Source organism: Pan paniscus, chromosome 20 (assembly GCF_029289425.2).
Source record: "Pan paniscus chromosome 20, NHGRI_mPanPan1-v2.0_pri, whole genome shotgun sequence".
NCBI classification, from domain to species: domain Eukaryota; kingdom Metazoa; phylum Chordata; class Mammalia; order Primates; family Hominidae; genus Pan; species Pan paniscus.
This window is the reverse complement of record NC_073269.2, coordinates 10,318,110-10,338,408: the sequence shown is the minus strand read 5'-3', so window position 1 is coordinate 10,338,408 and position 20,299 is coordinate 10,318,110. Positions and strand designations below refer to the sequence as shown.

Here is a 20,299-nt window from a genome sequence, read left to right as displayed (position 1 = left end):
GATGGGGGCACAGAGCCTGCCACGGTGAGGCAGGTTCTGCTTTAGGTGATCAGTTACTAAAGCCGTGTGTCTGGACCCATTTGTGCTGCTGAGCTCTGTTACAAATCTCATGATCGCTTCTGAGGTCTGTGAGCAACGGCCTCCCTCCTGTCTCTCTCCCCACAGACCTTTCCCCTCCAGCCTCCGGAGCAGGGCAGCTGTTTCGCAGGCCCCGACGCGGCATGGTTTAAAGCCCCAGTGCCCTCACGTGTGAAAAGGCAGTCATATTAGCCACACATCAGTTCTGCAAAGCCAACTTCACATCCTTGTCTGCCTGCCTTCTGTTTTTTAGCTTTAATTTTGAAAAGCTTTAACACTTACAGAGGAATTTCTCTGTCCCTTTTGTCTGAAGACCCCATTTAGCTTTCTCCAGTCAGCTCCATGAGTCCATTAGAAAAAAGGACTCAGACCCTGGTCCTACCACACATGCCTCCACTTTCATCGGGAACAGGTCTTCAGGCTTCCCTTGACTTTCATGACCTTGAGGATTACAGGTCAGCTGTTGGGTAGAAGTGTCTCAGTTGGGGCCTGTCCAGTATGTCCTGGTGGTGAGACCCAGGTGTGGCATCTTGGATGAGAATGTCACAGAAGCCATGCACAGTACTCACTTGTCCCCTTACCAGCACGGGGTGGCCGTGCTCCTCGATCAGGGTGCTGTCTGCCAGGTTTCACCACTGTAAAGCTACTTTCCCCTTTGTGCTGGATGGTTTCTGAGAGACACTTTAGACTCTGGGACTGTGTGTACCTCGTCACACTCCTGCCCTCCAGTGTTCGCGCCCAGTGATGTCTTCAGAGTGATGTTTCCCGCGACGACTGCCCCATGGGATTTTCTTCCTTTTTTTTTTTTTTTTTTTTTTTTTGGAGACAGAGTCTTGCTCTGTTGCCCAGGCTGGAGTGCAGTGGCACAGTCTCGGCTCACTGCACCCTCTGCCTCCTGAGCTCAAGAGATTCTCAAGCCTCGGCCTCTCAAGTAGCTGGGATTATAGGCACTCACCACCCGTGGGATACTCTGAGCACCATCCCTGCCGCGTTGATTAGTGGTGTTCGCTGGAAGGAGGAGCTTGCCCTTCTCCCCACGTGCTTGTTCCTTGATCGATTGTGTCCACATAGACAGGCGAGCTTCTGTTGGCATCAGTGGGTGACCGTCTATGGTTACTGGTTTTTATTTAATGTTCAGGTTGTCCCAGATTTGGCCAGTGGAAGCCCTGTCAGGCAGGTCCCCATTGTTCATTTGAGCACTGCCCTTACTTTGTCACAACAAGAGCCTCCTGGCTCAGCCTCTTTTCTCATCCCAGTCCTGGAATCTGCATTTCTCAGAGGCACGCTGGTTCTTCAGGGAACATGGTCTTTAGAAACCAAGGTCTGAAATCACTCCGTGCGGTACTGCGATCTCACTGACTCAGGTGTAGCCCTGCTCCCGGCCCTCCGCGGACAGAGCTGGGGACACACATCTTTGTCCACATGATCTCTTACTCTCTGCCTGCCTGCCTGCATGTGGAGATGACGCTAGGGGCACGTGGGTGCCTCCCTTGGTATATTCCGCCCTCTTCTGGCACTAAGAAACCGGCACCCTCTGTCCTCTGTGCATCAGGCATCACTCCCTGCCCACCGCATGGCTGAGCCTCCTCCCCACCCTGCACCAGCGCCGTCCACGCACAGACCCCAGCTCCAGCCAGGCTGCCTTCTCAGCATTTGATGCACACAGTCTCATTCCCATCCCTTCCCTGGTTAAATCGGGGCTCCCTGGGGGGCAAGCATGGCTTCCCACAGACATCACTTGGGGCTCTCTGAGGCAGGCGAAAAGCACCCTCAGACAGGGAGCCTGCCAGCTTCCCAGGAGGGCAAAGGCTGCCGGCGGGAGGGGTCCTCTTCCTCTCTGGAGTGATGCGCATCCCTCAGAGACTGGTGCAGCATCCTCTACAGGCCCACACCCCTTGGGTATGTGGCAGGCGTCGGGCTCTGGCCATGATTCAGCAGCTTGTGTTGCGACCTGTGTTGCAGAAGAAAATTTCTGGAAGGAATGAGAAGAGACCACCCTTGTTTTCGTGGAGCAGGGCCTGTGACAGGGACCTCCAGATTTTGGCTGCCCCTGGAGCGCGCCTTGTCTGTCTGCAGCTCTGGAGAGGGCCACGCTCTGGGCCTAGCACTAGTGGCAGGTCGGTGGCGGGGATTATCCAAGTCTCCTGCTTCCGCTTGGCAGCTCGGGCCAGCCCCCAGGCTCCCCTCAGCGTTAGCGCCAGCGCTGCACGGAGCGGAGTGTGGAAGGGCAGTAGTCAGTCTGTGACCAAAACATCAGCGTGGAGAGCCAGCTTGAAGAGCTTGCTAAAAACTATCTAAATTGTGAATTTGACCTTTTAAAAATGTATCTAAATTGCCAGTCGTCTTCTGCATAGCTCCGTGCTTTGGAAATGTAATTGAGTGTTTCCTTCGGAAAAGGAACATCTGGCGGCTCACCCCCGCATCCTGCAGGATCTGGCTCTCCTGAGTTTGTTTTTTTATGACCAGTCTGTTACGGGAGAGGCACCAGCTCTGCTAACACAGGCTGCCAGAAGCCCCTGGGGCTCAACTCCCTCATACAACTATTATAGTAAGAAGGGTTGCTGCAATCCTCTTGCTGCCCAGGCACAGCGGCGCCTCCGGGGCACAGCGGGAGAGGGGTCTTCCTTGGCCTGCTGAATCTTGATTTGGAGTCTGAAAATTTGGGCTGACAAGGTGTTTTGGGTTTTGTCGTCATCGTTTTAGTGTACAATTGAGTGGTTTTAGTACATCCACAGAGTTGTGCGACCATCACGTGATTAATTTTAGAACATTTCCATCATCCCAAAAAGAAACTTCATCCCCGTTAGTCACAGCCTGCCCCCAACCCCCTCCCTTGAGCCCTGGTAACCGCTCAGCTCCTTTCTGCTTAGTCTGGCATTTCACAGAAATGCAATCAGACAGCATGAGGGGGTGTCTTTCTTTTGATTTACACCTTTAATTTCTTCCAACAATGTTTTTGTTTTGTTTGAGACAAGGTCTCACTCTGTCGCCCAGGCTGGAGTGCAGTGGTACAGTCGTAACTCACTGTAACCTCAAGCTCCCAGGCTCAAGTGATCTTCCCACCTCTGCCTCCTGAGTAGCTGGGACTACAGGCATGTACCACCATGCCTGGCTAAGTTTTTAATTTTTTGTAGAGTTAGGGTCTTGCAGTGTTGCCCAGGCTGATCTCAAACTCTTGGGCTCATGCAGTCCTCCTGCCTCAGCCTTCCAAAGCACTGGGATTACAGGCATGAGCCACTGCACCCGGCCCTAACATTGTTTTATAGTTTTATCTTGTGAAATGTATTCCCAAGTATTTTATTCCTTTTGGTGTTATTGTAAATGGAATTATTTTCTTAATTTTGCTTTTGGGTCATTCACTGCTAGTGTTAGAAACACAATCGATTTTTGTATATTGATCTTGTGTCCTGTAGCTTGACAAGGGGGTGAAGCTTAGCACAAACGCAGGGCCACCTCCAGGAGCCATAATGCCACAGTCTCTGTGCCTTGCCCAGGAACAGGCTTGCCTGCCTGAGTCACAGGCCTTTTATGACAATCCTTCCTGTTGTGGATCAGATTAGACCACCATCCCCACTCCCCGTATGGGCACAGTTGCCAAGACACACAGATGAAGGGGTCCATGTGGACAGGTGGCTGGGCGAGGCTGGGCTCTCGAGCCATCCCAGGAGCTCCTGGGCATTCACCTTTCCCTCTAGTTTTGTGAATTTGTCAGCCCGGACTCCGGCCTAGGGGGAGCTGGCCTCCTCCACGGTGGCCAGGAGTGCCCCCCTCACTGAGACGGGAAGCTCCGCAGGCACATCTGGAAAGGGGAGGCAGGCTCACTGTGTGCCACCTTTGACCTTTTCATCACAAAAACCTGTCTCACTTCCCAGACATCTGTAGTGGTGCCAAGATTCTTCCTGGCCACAGCCGCGTCCTCTGACAGACAAGCCTTCTAGGAAAGGGAAGTGGGGCCTGAGCGCCTGTGTTCCGTGGCTCCCTGACATTCTCCAGAGCCAGGTACAGGGCCGCTGAGCAGCTCGGCTCCTGAGCCTGCAGCAGGTCATAGACAGCTGGGAGGGCGGCTGACGCCCCACCTGCCCCCATGGTCAGCAGCTGACCCAAGAGCCATCGTTCCTCCTGCCCTTGTCTCTCCCCTCCTCCAGGCGCCTTCCAGGCCTGCTGATCGGACGAGACTTCTGTTGTAATTTGGAAATGTTCTCCCTGGTTCTCCAGGCCCGAAGTCACTGAGGCCAAGACCATAGTCCTCTCCTGCCCTTGCCCCCCAGGCCCAGTCCCAGCCCCAGCCCAGGCAGGCCTGCTGTTGATATTTTGTCTTGTGCTTTTAGAGGAAAGGAGCAGTGGCTTCCGGTTGAAGCCACCAACGCTGATCCACGGCCAAGCCCCCAGCGCAGGTAGGTCGTCTACCTCCCTGGGGCGGGGGGTGGCTCTCTGATGTTTTTCAGACCTCTGCTAGGCCACACCAGGACACCGCGGGCTCAGCCTGCTTTCTAGAAAGATCACTTGTAACTTGACCCACGAGCCCTGGAAAGTTCCTTTAAAGAGAGGCTGTCTGAGCAGGGAGGTTGGGACCCCTGACTGTGAGCGTCGTGTGTTCAGAAAAGTGGGCAGTGGTGGCACGGGAGCAGGCTAGGCGGGGTGCATCGGGCGGGCTCCATGCCCAGCAGTAGCGCACTTGGTTCAGCCTGTCTGTCCTTCATGTTCTGGCCCCCACATACCACAGTGTTCGCCCCAGTTAGCAGGGTGGCTGCATTCCAGCGGCGCGCTGCTAGTGAGCCGGCTGCTAGTGAGGCTGCCAGGGATGCTGCACAGGGCAGGGCACATGCAAGGGTCCTTGCCCCGTCTGCCTTTGGCAGAGGGACTTCCTCAGCATGGCTGTTTTGAAAAACAGGTGCAAAATGTGCCTGTACGTGACCCCACACCGAGTCCTGAGCCTCCAGGTAGCTGCCTGTGAATGCACTGCTCTCCTCTCACAGTCTCCACTTGACTGTTGAGTCCGCCGACGCCCTGCCGCGTTACTGTGCTAACTGGATTAATTCACAGGCGTCGGTCACTGGGAGTTTCATGTAATCACATGTAAAAATAACAGTAGCCAGATCTCCTGGCCAGCTGTTAAAAAAAGACCTCAAGTTTTTAAAAAAGTGCGTCCCTGCAAAGTCTAGCCTGCAAGGGGCATGAAATGGGATGCCAGGGGTCAGTCTCTGAAGCGCCTGGGGGCAGGCAGGGGTCCGCGGGCACTGGGAAGGCCGCCTTCTGTTCCTAGGTCTGCCAAGCCAGAAGCCCAAGGAGCAGCAGCGGAGCGTGCTTCGCCCGGCAGTGTTACAAGCTCCGCAGCCAAAGGCGCTGTCCCAGACTGGTAAGAAACGGCAGCCCTGGCGCCCAGGCCCAGACGGCAGGGTAGAGCGTTCCTGAAGTCGCATCCGGGACAGCAGTGTTGCGACAGAGGTGACTGCTGAATGCACCAGAAATACAGAGAGATCAGGGAAGATGATCCTTTAAATCACCCCCCAGCCGTCTCCAGCCCCGAGCCTCCCGAGCCCTGGCAACGGAGGAGGGAGAGGCGGCTCCACAGCTTCCTCACAGCTCTCGGCCGAGTGTGACTGTGTGGGTGAAACCTGCTTTGTTCATTCACTGTCTTCATAAAAGCAGGCCGGCTCCTGGGAATGAGATTTATCCCTGTGTGTTTGCAGATAGAATTTCAGCCTCAATTTTCACAGGTTATCTTCAAAAACTTGAAAGGTCATTTTATTTATTTATTTATTTATTTATTTTGGAGATGGGGTCTTGCTCTGTCACCCAGACTGGAGTGCACTGGTGCAATCATAGCTCACTGCAGCCTCGAACTCCTGGGCTCAAGCGATCCTCCCACCTCAGCCTCCCAAGTAGCTGGGACCACAAGTGTGCACCACCACACCCAGCCAGTTTGTTTTATCTTATTTTAGAAACGGGGACTTGCTGTGTTGCCCAGGCTGGTCTCAAACTCCTGGCCCCAAGCAATCTCCCTGCTTCAGCCTCCCAAAGCACTGGGACCACAGACATGAGCCACTGTGCCCGGCAGGTTTCTCTTTTTTGTTTGTTTCTCTTGTTTTTTTTTAAATCCAAGAATTTTGGCTCTTTGTGGAGATACCAGGTCCTTCCTTAAAAAGGAGACATGTGCTGTGAGCTTTACCATGGGAGGGGCCCTAGACTAGACGTGGCCCAGCCCCTCAGCTATGTGAGTGGGGGTGGGAGGGCCACCAAGCACCTGTGATTCCCCACTCTCCTTCCCTCCCACAGTCCCCAGCAGTGGCACCAACGGGGTCAGCCTCCCAGCAGACTGCACGGGGGCAGTGCCCGCAGCATCCCCTGACACTGCTGCACGGAGAAGTCCTTCCGAAGCTGCCGATGAGGTGTGTGCACTTGAGGTCAGTGGGTCCTGAGGCAGGGAAGCGCTGCATGCTAGGCCCCTTGGGAGCGGGAGGGCAGCCTTCCCAGCACGCTGTGGAGTCCACACGCTGTCACCTGTTCCAAGCAGTTTCCACGTGGGCCTATTGTAAGGCTCTCTGGATTTGCTCAGTAGGCTCTAAATAACAGTACCTGACAAACCAGATCTAGATTCCCAAGGGTGGTCTTGCTGGTCAGGCAGAAGAAGAGTGTCTCCCAAGCAAGCTCTGCCGGAAGGACCTGTTGCCCAGAGTTCTGCCGGAAGGGCCTGTTACCCAAGGCTGACCGCCACATGTCTCACGAGAGTGATCCTTGAGGGAGGACCTGAACCACTGCACTCTGAGGAGTCACTAGGGCCCGAGGAACGGCTGTCACTGATGGGTGTCTTGCAATGTTTAACATGAGGAATGTCTCCCCTCTCTGTGTCCACACCCAAACCACCCCTCAGAGACTCCTATCTGTGTGGTTCCAGTTGAAAATTTTTCTTTGGGAGTCATCTCAGAAATAGTTTGTTTAGGCCGGACACGGTAGCTCACACCTGCAATCTCAGCACTTTGGGAGGCCGCGGCAGGTGGATTGCTTGAGGCCAGGAGTTCAAAACCACCCTGGGCAACATAGCAAGACTCTGTCTCTACAAAAAAATACACAGATTAGCCAGGCATGGTAGCATGTACCTGTAGTCCCAGCTACTCAGGATGCTGAGGCTGGAGGATTGCTTGAGCCCGGGAAGGGGAGGCTGCTGTGAGCCGAGGTCACACCACTGCATTCCAGCCTGGGCGACAGAGCCAGACCCTGCCTTAAAAAAAAAAAAAGAAATAGTTCCATTTAAGCGGGGATATGGTTTGGATTATATGGGCCAAAAGCTTTGTGTTTCACAGCCACTGTGAAATAAGGGCCTTTGATGAAGAGCCTCCTTTGAAGTTGGCAGAGATGGGTTTGAAGTCAGAATTAGGGTAACACCATGTGGTATCTTCCGTGCAAAAGCCAGATTGGATCTTTGTGTTTATTTTCCGCTCTGTGTCCATGGCCTGCAGTTTTATACCCTCCATCCCCAGTAGATGTTCTGGCTCAAAGGGTGAAAATGGCTGTCCACAATTAAATTTGAAAACATCCCCACGCCCTTTTTCAAACGAGTTTGCTGAATTGGAAATAGGGATCATTTCCACCGCATTCTGCGGCTTGGAAGCTTTGACTGCTGAGGTCTCCTGAGCAGATCAGGTGTGCAGTTCTGAGTTGGAGAAGGACTTAGAAGTGACCCAGCCCATCCCGCCATCTCCCAGTGTCTCTGATTGTCCCCGATGGTGAGTGCACAGGCTGACCTGGTGGCACCCGCTACCGAGAGCTTGTTCCTCACTGGAGAGGCCTTGCTGTGTCCCATCCCAGGGGACGGAGTCCGTCTTCCTGCCGGTTCCAGCCCCTTCTCAGCAGTGCACACAGCTTGTTCCCAAATCGTTGAGCTCAGAAGTTGTGATGTGCTATCTTCCCTCCAGCAGGCTGGGCAGCCGCAGTAGCTAAAGTTGATCCTTGGACCCCATGGTCTGCTGGCTGCCATTCGCAGCTCCTGCGTCTGGCTCCAAAGCCACTGCTCCATGTGGGTCTGGGGTGGAGCCATGCGGCCACACCCACGCTGCCCTCTGACCACACCCAGTACTGTTGAGATTCGCCAGGCTCGCCGTGTATATCCTTCTCTGGCCCTGCAGCAGGAGTCCGAGCTTTTCCAAGCCGCCCATGAACATGGCATACACTGCTCATCGGGAACGTGAGCTATGAGGCATCTCCTCTAAGGAGGGCTTAGATGTTGGGGGCGACCCATGGGGGAACTCCTGGTACCATCTTTGGGAAAGTGGGGAAGAGGCTTCCCCTCCCGCCCCACACACACACAGAGTCTCAGACTGGTTACAGGCCTCGGGATTCGTTTATCAGTTTAAGCGAATCCTCTAAGCAGGTCCCGCCGGGTCATAGACATACCCTGTGGTCAGAAACATTTTGCTGTTTGCCTGCCCCATCTCAGGTGACTCTGTGGGCTCCACCCACCCGGGATTAGCACCAGTCGGTGTGAGCAGGGGGCACACAGCGCACAAAGCCAAGAGCCAGGGAGTGTTTCTGCTGGACGGGATGCAGGCGGCCCCAGTGGGGCTGGGGGTTAGCCCATCCTCTGAGGACTTCCAGGTCGCCAAACACGGTGTGTGTTTAATTTTAAAAAGCCACATTCACTCTTGCACAGGCACAAGGATGCAGCCTGAAGTCAGCAGTAGCAGAATTTCTAGGGAGCACAGTAGAGAAACATTTATACTTTTCACTTCCTTCACAGTTGGACCAGAAAGTGCCCTCAGCGCTGTGATCCGCTGATTCTGGGCCTGGCATTGTAACTCCAGGCTTCCCTGCCCGCTGGACACGCTGAGCCAGTCAGAAGCTGCCTGCAGCCTTTCTCACCTCCGAGTTCACGGTTGTCAGGTCCCTTCATGACATCTCCCAGGAAAACGCTCCCTGCCTCACGTTCATGTCCACTATACACATCGCCAGAGACTCCAAAGATCTGCCAAAAGCCTTTTAAAATTTCTTTTCAAATTCTACAACACCTTTTTTATCATGTGGTATAGGAAAGACATATACAAATTACTAGCAACTCCATATTCCATTATCTCAAGATAAATGCATTTGGTCTTAGGATATTTAGTTACAAAAGTCATGCTACATGTTGAAAATATTTACACAAAATGGAAATCCTAGAAAGTAACAAGCAGGAGCCACCCTCCAGCTAAGAGGTTCCCGGGTAACCTCCGTCAGTAGTTTGAATTCTCTCTCCCGACTTATTTTCCTGGGCATTCCTCAACACACATACACACCACACACACACACACACACCACACACACACACACACACACACACACCACACACACACACACACACACACACGGGACTGGGTTGGCTTTAACAGAAATGGAATTGCACTTCCGTGTCCCACAAGCTGCTCTCTTCTCTGATGCATGTATTGTGGGCATGTCAGAGGCCTACCTCCCTCTCGGTGGTAACAGCTGTGCTGTACTTTTTTTCCCCCATATTTTCTATTGTAAATTATTTCATTCCTTGGCCAATGATGAGGAACCAGGTTATTTCCTGCCCTCTGCCAGCACTAAGGCTTCTGCAGGGCACAGGTGTTTCTTTTTTGTTGTTTGGAGACAGGTTCTTGCTCTGTCACCCAGGCTGGAGTGCATTGGTGTGATCTCAGGTCACTACAACTCCCAGGCTCAAGCAGTCCTCCTGTCTCAGCCTTCTGAGTAGCTGGGAGTGCAGGCACATGCAGAGGAGACGTGTGGAGTACATGATCTGGTGTGGGATTGCTGGGCATCCGTCTGGGCCAACTGTGGCACTGGTTTTGATTACTCTGTTTTGTTTTGGTTTTTGATAGGAGAAAGAGCCCCAGAAAAATGAGTCCAGCAATGCCTCTGAAGAGGAAGCCTGTGAGAAAAAAGACCCCGCCACACAGCAAGCCTTTGTATTTGGGCAGAACTTGAGGGACAGAGTTAAGGTATGTGAGCTGTTGAACCAGCCCATTGACTTTTTATGCCTTCCCCAGGTTCAACAGCAGGCAAGTAGGTAGATTTTCCTTTTAACAGGGGAGGGGAGCATGGGACAAAGAAGGTGTTAGCGAGGCAGCCCCATGGCTCACAGCACAGTCCGCTGCTGGTGTGCGTGTGCTGGGCCCTGGCACTTCCCCACCAGCGGCCCAGGCTTCGGAGCCCTCACCTGCAGTGACTTCTCAAGTCAGGGTCCCTGGTTCTCATGGTAGCGGGGACAGGGAAGGTGACTGAACCTGAGGCCTCAGGCTTTCATAGCAGAGAAGAAAGACAGCACGGTCCAGTGTTCTCAGCTCTGCCCAGAGGTTTTGTTCCCGTATTTCAGGGTTTCTCCATTTCAGCACTAGCAGCATTACGGCTGGACCATTCTTAGTTTCTGAGGAGTCGCCCTGGGCACTGCAGGGTGCTGAGCAGCATCACTGGCCTCCACCCACCCAATGCTCCTGACATCTGACAACCACAAATGTCCCCAGACGTGGCCAGTATTCCCTGTGGAGTAGAATCGCCCCCATTAAGAACTGTCACCTTATTTTTTTTTAAGTGGGGCAGGGTGGGGTGACAACACTGTCTTCTCTCCTGAAAGGGAGCAAAGCGTCTGCCACCTCGTGGCTGCCCTCCAGACATGTGGTCCTAGTTTGGAGATTGTGGGGTGGGGAAGGGATGGCAGTGGTTGGTAACAGTGGCCCTGGACCATGCACTGGGACTCTAGGAAGACCAGGGTCAGCCAGCACCACCTTTCCCAGCCACAGACATGGAATGTGCTACGGCATCTCTAGTAGCTCCACTGGCAAGAAGCTTCTTTCAAAGCCCGAGAGGCGGTATCGGTGGCTGTGTCTAGACACATTTGTGGTTGTCACAACTGGGAGGTACTTCTGGAGGTCAGGGATGCCACTCCGCCCCTTGCAGTGCCCAGGATAGCCACACCACAGGGAATGTTCTGGGCCCAGTGTCAACATGTCAGTAGTGTCGACGGGGAGGGCCCTGAAATAAACAAAAACCTCTCTAGCATGCAGAAAGCACCAGCTTGTGTTTTCTGCTTTCCTTTCTGTTACTCACCGTCCAACAGAAGCCCAAGTCGAGAAGCGTGGAAAGTTGATGTTGCTGTTGCCATGGCTTTAGGCAAAATAATGAGTCCCTCAGGGGCTGTTCCCTCCAAGGAGGGAGGGCAAGAGGCGGGGAAGGGCTTGGCCTGTGGAGTTCAGGCCCTGTGGAATCTCTGCCTTGAGTCTGGGGAGACAGCTGCTTTGAATTTGGTGGGGTTGGCTTCTTGCAGAAGTCAGAGGCTTACGTGCACTTCGCAGTCTCAGTCAAATCCCAGCCTCTCCTTCCAGGGCAAACTTGAGCCATGGATTCTTTTTTTTTCTTTGGACACGAAGTCTTGCTGTGTCGCCCAGGCTGGAGTGCAGTGGCATGATCTCTGCTCACTGCAACCTCCACCTCCTGGGTTCAAGCGATTCTCCTGCCTCAGCCTCCCAAATATCTGGGATTACAGGCGCCCACTGCCACATCCAGCTAATTTTTTGTATTTTTAGTAGAGGTGGGGATTTCTCCATGTTGGCCAGGCTGGTCTCGAATTCCTGACCTCAAGTGATTCCCTGCCGCCTCAGCCTCCCAAAGTGCTGGTATTACAGGCACGAGCCACCGCGCCCAGCCAGAGCCATGGTTTCTTAACCCTCTGAGCCTCTGCTTCCTTGTTGGTCACACAGGGTCCCTAACATCCCCCTCCCAGGCCTCATGAGGATTAAAGCAGATCGTGCATTTGACAGACTCAGCATAGCAGCTGGTAGGAAAGAGGCCCTCAAGAAATTCTGCTTCTATCATGTTCATAGTAAACCCCCCAAAACATCAGCTTTGTAACGTTGTGTTATTGGTATGAAGCATTGACCGAGAGGCCAGCTTAGGCGTGGTTTTATAACAAGGCGTGGTTTTGTAACAAGGTGGAAAAGGCTCCTTGAAGCTTCATGAGCTCTCTTTCGGTCCTAACTGTTAAAGCAAAAGGTGATGGAGTTGATTATAGCCCTGCCCCCCAGCACATGCACGCGCACACACACAGGCGGGTACAGGAGAGGGTTCATGGCTCCAAACAGTTCCATGCAGCTCAGGGGGTCTGCAGACACTGAGCTGTGGAACTCCAGGCACCACCCCACCCCCGATTACTGAGCGCTCCGTCTCATTCCCAGCTGATCAATGAGAGCGTGGACGAAGCCGACATGGAGAATGCTGGACACCCCAGCGCAGACACGCCAACCGCAACGAACTATTTCCTCCAGTATATCAGTTCCAGGTGTGTTTCTCGGTCCCAGCGGCCAGCCTGGCATGGCGATGCAGGTGGCCGCGAGGGCTTCTGCCAGAGAGGGGTCTGTGGTCCCCGTGCCCGACTCAGGCCCAGAATCCAGGTTGCTCTCAGGCCCCTCTCTCTCATTCCCCACTCTGGGCACAACCTTGGGTGGGCCAGGGTGGTGGGCCTTGTCCTGGGATTCACTGGACGCCTGAGACAGGACCAGAGTTCTGTGGGGTTGTCCAGGGGCCCATGGAGGCTACAGCCCAGCCCTTGGAGTGTGCCCTCTGTCTTGTGGACCTCATGCCCAGAGCAGAACAGAGCAGGCCAGAGGCGACTCAGGCGCCCCCTTATTCTGGGTTTGGGCACCTGGGGCAAAGACCTCATCATGTCCTTGACTGACATGGCTGGGGGTAATGCTACCCACGGCCCAGCTGCCCCTCCAGGTGTCTCAGAAGAAAGCGTGTCCCGCCTGGGAGATGGGCGGGTAGAGCAGGTGGAAGGTGGCTTCCCTTATGCTGTGGGGCCCCTCCATTAGGGCGAGCTAAGGGTTAATGTTTTCAATGGCACAGGGAGGTGTGTGGCTTCCTGCCTCTGACACGCCACCCTGTGCACAGTGGCGGAGGCCCCTCCACTGTGCCCTCTGCGTCAGTGTGTACTCCATGGGTACCCATACATTTGCCTGGCCACCTTCCCACGTGACGCCCCACACTCATTGCACATCTTCTCTTCAGTTTAGAGAACTCAACCAATAGTGCCGACGCCTCCAGCAACAAATTTGTATTTGGCCAGAACATGAGCGAGCGAGTTTTGGTGAGTGGCTGTGTTGGGAATGTTCTCAGGGACCAGAGGCTCTCGGCGCCAGCCACAGGTCAAGGGGACATGGAGAGCGGGGCTGCTGTGTCGTCCTGTGTGAGATGGGGATGCCTTCAGTAGCAAGTGAGAGAGGGAAGACCCTGCTCAGACTCAGCCTGAAAACTGGCCAGGCCACTGGCTGCCTATGAACTGGCATTCGCTTTTCCCGGCTCCTCCGTGCTGACCAGGGCCAACTTCATCCCAAGATGGGCTTCCCTGGAGGCTGCAGGGTCCTGCTGGCAGTCGGGGTCCATGGTTCCTCCCCACCAGGCCAACTGACAAAAGTCCTGTGGGACGGGGCCAGCCGTGCTGGTGGACAGGGCTGCTGGCCTCCCTGCTCCTGTGAGCATAACCGCGGCCAAGGCCTTGGGTGCACGAAAGGCCCATCTCTGTTCCCAGGAGCCCAGCCAGCCTGGGAGAGGGTTCTAGAATGGCTTGCCTACCTCTTTACACGTGTTCCTTTTTCTTCCTGATTCCACCCAGCTCCACTGGGACTGCGTGAGGGCCTGTCCTGAGCCGCCTGGTCACTCTAGCTCTGTCTCGAGTTAGGCTGCATTAAGTACTCTGCAGCTTCTCTTCCTTCGTGGCCACGCTGTGCTTTTTCTATTTCAATGAAATGTTCAAAGTCTTGCCTCACCCAGACGGAGTGACCAGTGTGGCTCGAGGGGACTGTCGGCTGGTGGCACTCACCCCGTAGTGATGCCTGAGGGACCACGTGGGGAGCTCCCAGGCAGTTCAGGGTGTCACCGGGAGTGGGCAGGAGTGCTGGGGGCAGCGTAGTGTTGGGGGCCAGGCAGAGAGGTGCTCAGAGCTGCTGCTGAAGGACCACACAAGTGCCCTCTTCCTTGTATGCTTTTGTGTCCCTGCAGAGCCCCCCAAAATTAAACGAGGTCAGTTCAGATGCCAACAGGGAAAATGCAGCTGCCGAGTCAGGGTCTGAGTCCTCGTCCCAGGAGGCCACCCCTGAGAAAGGTATGTTAGCGTCCCACCACGGCATGGGGCTCATGGTAGGTCATCTTGGGGGATGATGAGGGGATGCTGGGTCCATTCACACCCCCAGCCGGGAGGGATAAGGGGCCCGACTCCCGCAGCAGTAACGACCACATGTGAACCAGCTCCAGGGCCCTGCCTTGCAGTGAGCAAGGGTTTGTGATAAAGAACTCGAGGGCCTGTGTCGCCTTGTGGCCGTGGGGAGGGTGGGGAGGCGCAGGCAGCAGGCGTGGAGGAGTCTCTCACTGTCCCCCCGTCGTCTGCTCGGCACGAACACGAGAGTCTGGGGCCACACTTGGCCCTCAGATGGTCTCCCTGCAGCTTCTGAGGCCACATGCCCTGGCTGTGTCTAGGGTCCACTTGGGTTGCCGGGGCAGGCCTGCCAGGGGCAGCAGGCGTCCTTGAGACCAGAACCAACCCTCTCATCTCCTGTCGGATGAGGGGAGATGGCTCTCCTCTCGCCAAATAATCAGTCAGTCTTTTTGGCCAATAACTTTTCAGAGTCCCTGGCTGAGTCGGCAGCCGCCTACACCAAGGCAACAGCGCGGAAGTGTTTGTTGGAAAAAGTGGAAGTCATCACCGGGGAGGAGGCGGAGAGCAACGTGTTACAGGTGAGGGGCCGGCCCCTCCTCGGTGGCCCTGGGTCTTCCATGCACCTGGGGGTCCAACCGCAAGGGCTGGGCCCACATCCTCTGAGCACACAGGCCTGCCCCTGAGATGACAGAGGGGCCACTGGCCCCATGCTCTGGGACTTTGTTGGTGGCGTTTGTAGAGAGAGCTTAGGCTCAGGGGCTTCTCGCATGTCTTTGGTTTCAGAGGAGGAGGATCTGTTTGAGACATTCTTTGTTTTGTTTTAATTTTTTTTGAGACAGTGTCTTACTCTGTCACCCAGGCTGGAGTACAGTGGCACAGTCTCGGCTCACTGCAACCTCTGCTTCCTGGGTTCAAGGGATTCTTGTGCCTCAGTCGCCTGAGTAGCTGGGATTACAGGTGTGCACCACCACGCCAGGCTAATTTTGGTATTTTTAGTAGAGACGGGGTTTCACCGTGTTGGCCAGGCTGGTCTCGAACTCCTGACCTCATGTGATCCACCCGCCTCGGCCTCCCAAAGTGCTGGGATGACAGGCGTGAGCCACCGCGCCCAGCCTGAGACATTTTTGATGGTTCAGGGAATGACAAAGACTGTCATACCAAACATCTTATCTTGTCGCCCAGAGCTGGCAACTGTAATTATTTGTCACCTGGCATCCTGTGGTGTCTTCGTAGGGAAAAGATCAGGTACGGCCAGAGGTTCCACCCCACCGTCCCCTCCTGGCATCCCCCATCCCTGCTCCTCAGGCCGCACCACCCGGGTTGGGCAGCATCCATCTGCTTCCTCTCCCATGGCACATAAGCAGGTGTCTGTGTCTGTAAACCGGGTGGCGTATCGTGGGGTTCTTAAGAGCACTGTTCTTTTTTCCCACTTACCATTTTGTCATCTGTTCATGTTGAAAGAGATTGACTTAGGGGGTATGTGGAAAGCCATGTAGGGGTGTCTGTCTCGTATTTTTCTTTGTTTATATATACAAAACTGCTGTATTGAAATATAGTACAAATGCTATATAATCCATCCTTTTAAAGCATACAATTCCGTGGTTTCTAGTATATTCACAGAGTCAGACAACTTTCACCAGAATCTAACGTACAACATTTTTGTCCCCAAAAAGAACACCGTCCCATTCCCCCAGAAAGAGCATTGTCCGTTCACAGTAACTCCTCCTCCCTCCCCAGCCCCTGGCAGCCACAGATCCACTTCCTGTCTCTGTTTTTTGCCTGTCCTTGACATTTCATATAAATGGCGTCAACGCACTATGTGGCCTTTCGTGTCTGGCTTCTCTCGCTGAGCCAGAGGTTCATCCATGTTGCGGCGGGGGTCGGAGCCTTGTTCTTTATTAAGACTGAGTGAGATGCGCTGTAGGGGCGGACCATGTGTGTCACTCCATTCCTCCTTGAGACTTGGCTACCGTGAATGATGGTGCTGTGCACGTTCATGTGCGATCTGTGTGTGAACACGAACAAATGTTCCATTTCTCTTGGGTACATACCGAGGAATGGGATTGCTTGGGCATGTGGTAATTCCTTGTTGAGCAGTTTGAGGAGCTGCCAGACTCTCTTCCGCAGCAGTGGCACCATGCGGCCTTCCCGCCAGCAGTGTGTGAGGGTTCCAGCTTCCCCACGTGGGTATAGCCATCCTAGAGTGCGCAGAGAGGTTTCTCACCGTTGTTTTGCTTTTCATTTCCTTAGTGATTCTTTTAATTTCAGATACCCCTTTTACAATGTAAAGCCTGTTCTAGCTTGAGGGCAGGACAAAAAACTGACCAAGGTGGCCCCCAGGCCATCGTTGGCTGGCCCTGGCAGTCCCCACAGGCTAAAGGGCGACTCTCAGGGTGTGGCTGCAGCAGGACACCAGCTGGGGTCCCTGCTTACCGGCGGCCACTGTGTTCCAGATGCAGTGCAAGCTGTTTGTCTTTGACAAGACCTCACAGTCCTGGGTGGAGAGAGGCCGGGGGCTGCTCAGACTCAATGACATGGCGTCCACCGACGACGGCACACTACAGTCCCGACTAGGTGAGCTGCAGAGGGCGGGGGCTGTGGCCGGGTCCCCATGGGGAGGGCTGGGGACTATGCAATTCCAAAGGGAATGAAGCGGGGGAGATCCTGACCCTACCCTTGTGAGAGTCAAGGCACAGAGTCGGTCTCCCATGAGAGCCGCCCCCCAAACCCCCTCCCTGCACCCAGCCCTCAACACCACCCTCACACACTGGCTCCAGCTGCCAGCTCGTCCGTGACCCTCTTAGTGTCAAAATGGACAAAAGTCTGTGGAAGTTTTTAAGCTGATTTTCTGACAAAGTGGCAGGTTTATGATAGAAAGGAAAATGAAATCAAACATCAAGTCTAATCTCTTGATAAAGACAAATTTTGGCCAGGCGCAGTGGCTCACGCCTGTAACCCCAGCACTTTGGGAGGCCAAGGTGGGCGGATCACCTGAGGTCAGGAGTTCAAGACCAGCCTGGCCAACATGGCAAAACCCTGTCTCTACTAAAAATACAAAAATTAGCCGGGCATGGTGATACATGTCTGTAATCCCAGCTACTCGGGAGGCTGAGGCAGGAGAATTGCTTGAACTTGGGAGACGGAGATTGCAGTGGGCCGAGATTGAGCCACTGCACTCCAGCCTGGGCGACAGACCAAGACTCCATCTCAAAAAAAAATAAAATATACTGTTTTTGAAAAGCTTTCATGTTAATGTTCCATTGACAGTCAATGGACTTTTCCCTATTGGTGGACATTTAGCTTGGAGTACCTGCATACACACACCCACTTAAGGAAATCAGCCTGTGTGTGTGCACATTTGAAATGTGGGCGTGTCTTTTTTTTCCTTCTAAAGATGATTTCACTCCATCACCCAGGCTGGAGTACAGTGTGATCATCGCCTCAAATTCCTGGGCTCAAGTGATCCTCCCACCTCAGCCTCCTGAGTAGCTGGGACTACAGATGCACCACCATGTCTGGCTAATTTTTTTGTTTTTGTCTTTATAAAGACGGGTCTCCCTGTGTTGCCCAGGCTGGTCTTGAGCTCCTGGCCTCAAACAGTCCTCCCACCTCAGCCTCCCAAAGCGCTGGAATTACAGGCGTGGGCCACTGCGCTGGGACCATCTTTTTGTTTTATCTTCCCAAATCAAAGTGTCTTCTGGCCTTTTCATAAATATGGGTTTCAGGCCCAGCAGTAACTCAAGCAGCCCCCTTGAAGGGTAGTGTTCATGCACTTCAATCAGAAAAACTGCTCTAGTCAGAACAGACAGGGGATGTCCCTGCAGGCTGGGACTGCTCTTTTGTTCCCCATGGACGTCTTCTTTTTTTTTTTTTTTTTTTTTGAGACGGAGTTTTGCCCTTGTTGCCCAGTCTGGAGTGCAGTGGCTTCGTTTCGGCCCACCGCAGCCTCCACCTCCCAGGTTCACGCGATTCTCCTGCCTCGGCCTCCCGAGCAGCTGGGCTTATAGGCACCCGCCACCAAGCCTGGCTAATTTTTTTATACTTTGAGTAGAGATAGGGTTTCTCCACATTGGTCAGGCTTGTCTCGAACTCCTGACCTCAGGTGATCTGCCCACCTCGGCCTCCCAAAGTCCTGGAATTACAGGCTTGAGCCACTGTGCCCGGCCTTATGGACGTCTTCTTGTGTTTTTCCTTTTGTCTCGTGGAAATGTTCAAATGTCCGTGGAAAGAGAGGGCATAGAGCCCTGAGCCCCCAGGTCATCCCCTCTGCCTGGGTCATCAGCCTGTAGCCCCGTGGCAGCAGTACCCTCCCCAGCTTCAGGGAGAGCAAAATCACCTCTGTCTTTCTCCCACTCGGCCTCTGAGGTGGGCACCTGGGCTCAGGGAGATCTGTTCGCTGGGCCAGGGCAGGGGGACAAGTTTCTGACCGTCTCCAGGCCTGCTCCAGTGGGGAGAGGCGGCTGGCAGGAAGGTAGGGGCTTGGCTGAGTCCACGGGGTGGGCCCAGGCCAGGCGCAGGGGTGTTGCATCCTCTAGAAGAGTCAGGGCCCTCCCATTTTCCTCCATAATCTGCTGCCCGCAGTCCTCTCGTCTCCTCTCCATGGAAGCGCTAAGCTGCGGTCCTACTCTGCCTTCTCCTAAGGAAACCAGAGGGCAGGGCTGGCCCACTCAGGGGAGGCCAGTCAGGAGGACGTGGACTCCCATGGAGGCCGATGTCTCACACACACAGAAAGCGCATGCACCTTGAGTGTCAGCCCCTGCCTCCTGCAGCCCACCCCGTGCTCCTCTCTAATCCCCCCTTCTCCAAGGGAACTGCCATCCTGGTGCCCACCTGTGTGGACCAAACACAACCTCCCACAAGCTGCATGTGGCCTCTGGCCACTGATCTGCAGCACCAGCCTGTGCAGCCACCTGCAGTTGTGGCCTTCAGTGGTCCAGGCTTGGGGAGGAGGAGCCCCGCCCCGGGAGCAGGTGTGCCAGGGCTGGCCTCAGGGAGAAGTCTTGCTCTGTGGGTGGGTCCTGGGAGGATCATGGGCTTTTGCGCGGTGATGTCGCTTTCCATCTGGACGGTGTTGGCTCTTGGAGCTGGCTGTTTGTGAGGGGGCCGGTGTGGGGGCCAGGGCTGAGTGGCCTTGTCGGTTGTAGTGATGCGGACCCAGGGGAGCCTGCGACTGATCCTCAACACCAAGCTGTGGGCCCAGATGCAGATCGACAAGGCCAGCGAGAAGAGCATCCGCATCACAGCCATGGACACCGAGGACCAGGGTGTGAAGGTCTTCCTGATCTCGGTGAGCCAGCCACGCGGGTGCCTCCGGGACCCCTCATCCTGCCAGCCCTGTGGGGGTCCCTGGGCACACAGATCAGGCAGGACGGTGGGGAGGGGAGGGGGCAGGGGCTTCAGTTGCTTCCTGGGACACGAGAAGCACTATGGGACCCGCCAGTCCCAGCCTTCAGGAATAGAGATCATGGTCCTTGTCCTCTTCTCAACCCAGAGAAGCCGCTGGGGTTTGGCTGAGGGGTTGTGATGTGTTCAGGGCTAACAGCCCTGTGGGGCGGTCACCTCTGTCCTATGTCATGGTGTCACAGTCGAGTCCACCAACCCTGACCTCTGGGATATTCCCAGCCACCTGGGAGTGGTGGCATCCTTTCGGGGAGAGGCCGGCAGGCCCAGGGCCAATGGCCTCCCCACAAGGCCTTGTGGCAGTGTCACCTCTGAACCTTGGGACTTGGCACTTGTGTTCTGCAGAAGGCAGGAGGAGGGTAGGACTGGGGTCCGGGGGTCTCATACCCTCCTCCCTTCCCAGGCCAGCTCCAAGGACACAGGTCAGTTGTATGCAGCCCTGCACCACCGCATCCTGGCCCTGCGCAGCCGCGTGGAGCAGGAGCAGGAGGCCAAGATGCCCGCGCCTGAGCCTGGGGCAGCCCCATCCAACGAGGAGGACGACAGCGACGATGACGATGTCCTGGCTCCTTCAGGGGCCACCGCAACTGGTGAGTCGGGTGGTCCCTACCCTGGGGGGGATAGAAAGAGCTGCCCGCCATCCTTGATCCAGTGCTGATCTCC

General features: G+C 54.9%; 1 protein-coding gene across 6 annotated transcripts in view; it reads left to right on the top strand.

The window, feature by feature from the left end:
• RANBP3 (RAN binding protein 3) overlaps positions 1-20,299 on the top strand; it is a 62,317-nt gene that overhangs the window by 40,435 nt on the left and 1,583 nt on the right. For 3 of the 6 annotated variants that reach the window (XM_003819317.5, XM_008972657.4, XM_034945950.3), the window contains 11 exons: positions 4,407-4,472; positions 5,342-5,434; positions 6,355-6,482; positions 9,912-10,031; positions 12,261-12,364; positions 13,093-13,171; positions 14,083-14,185; positions 14,705-14,814; positions 16,690-16,810; positions 19,381-19,523; positions 20,040-20,226. In XM_003819317.5, coding sequence (XP_003819365.1) covers positions 4,407-4,472; positions 5,342-5,434; positions 6,355-6,482; positions 9,912-10,031; positions 12,261-12,364; positions 13,093-13,171; positions 14,083-14,185; positions 14,705-14,814; positions 16,690-16,810; positions 19,381-19,523; positions 20,040-20,226 — 1,254 coding nt within the window. The remainder of the gene's footprint in view (positions 1-4,406; positions 4,473-5,341; positions 5,435-6,354; positions 6,483-9,911; positions 10,032-12,260; positions 12,365-13,092; positions 13,172-14,082; positions 14,186-14,704; positions 14,815-16,689; positions 16,811-19,380; positions 19,524-20,039; positions 20,227-20,299) is intronic. The other 3 variants (XM_008972659.4, XM_003819318.5, XM_055104059.2) reach the window with 1 other exon arrangement.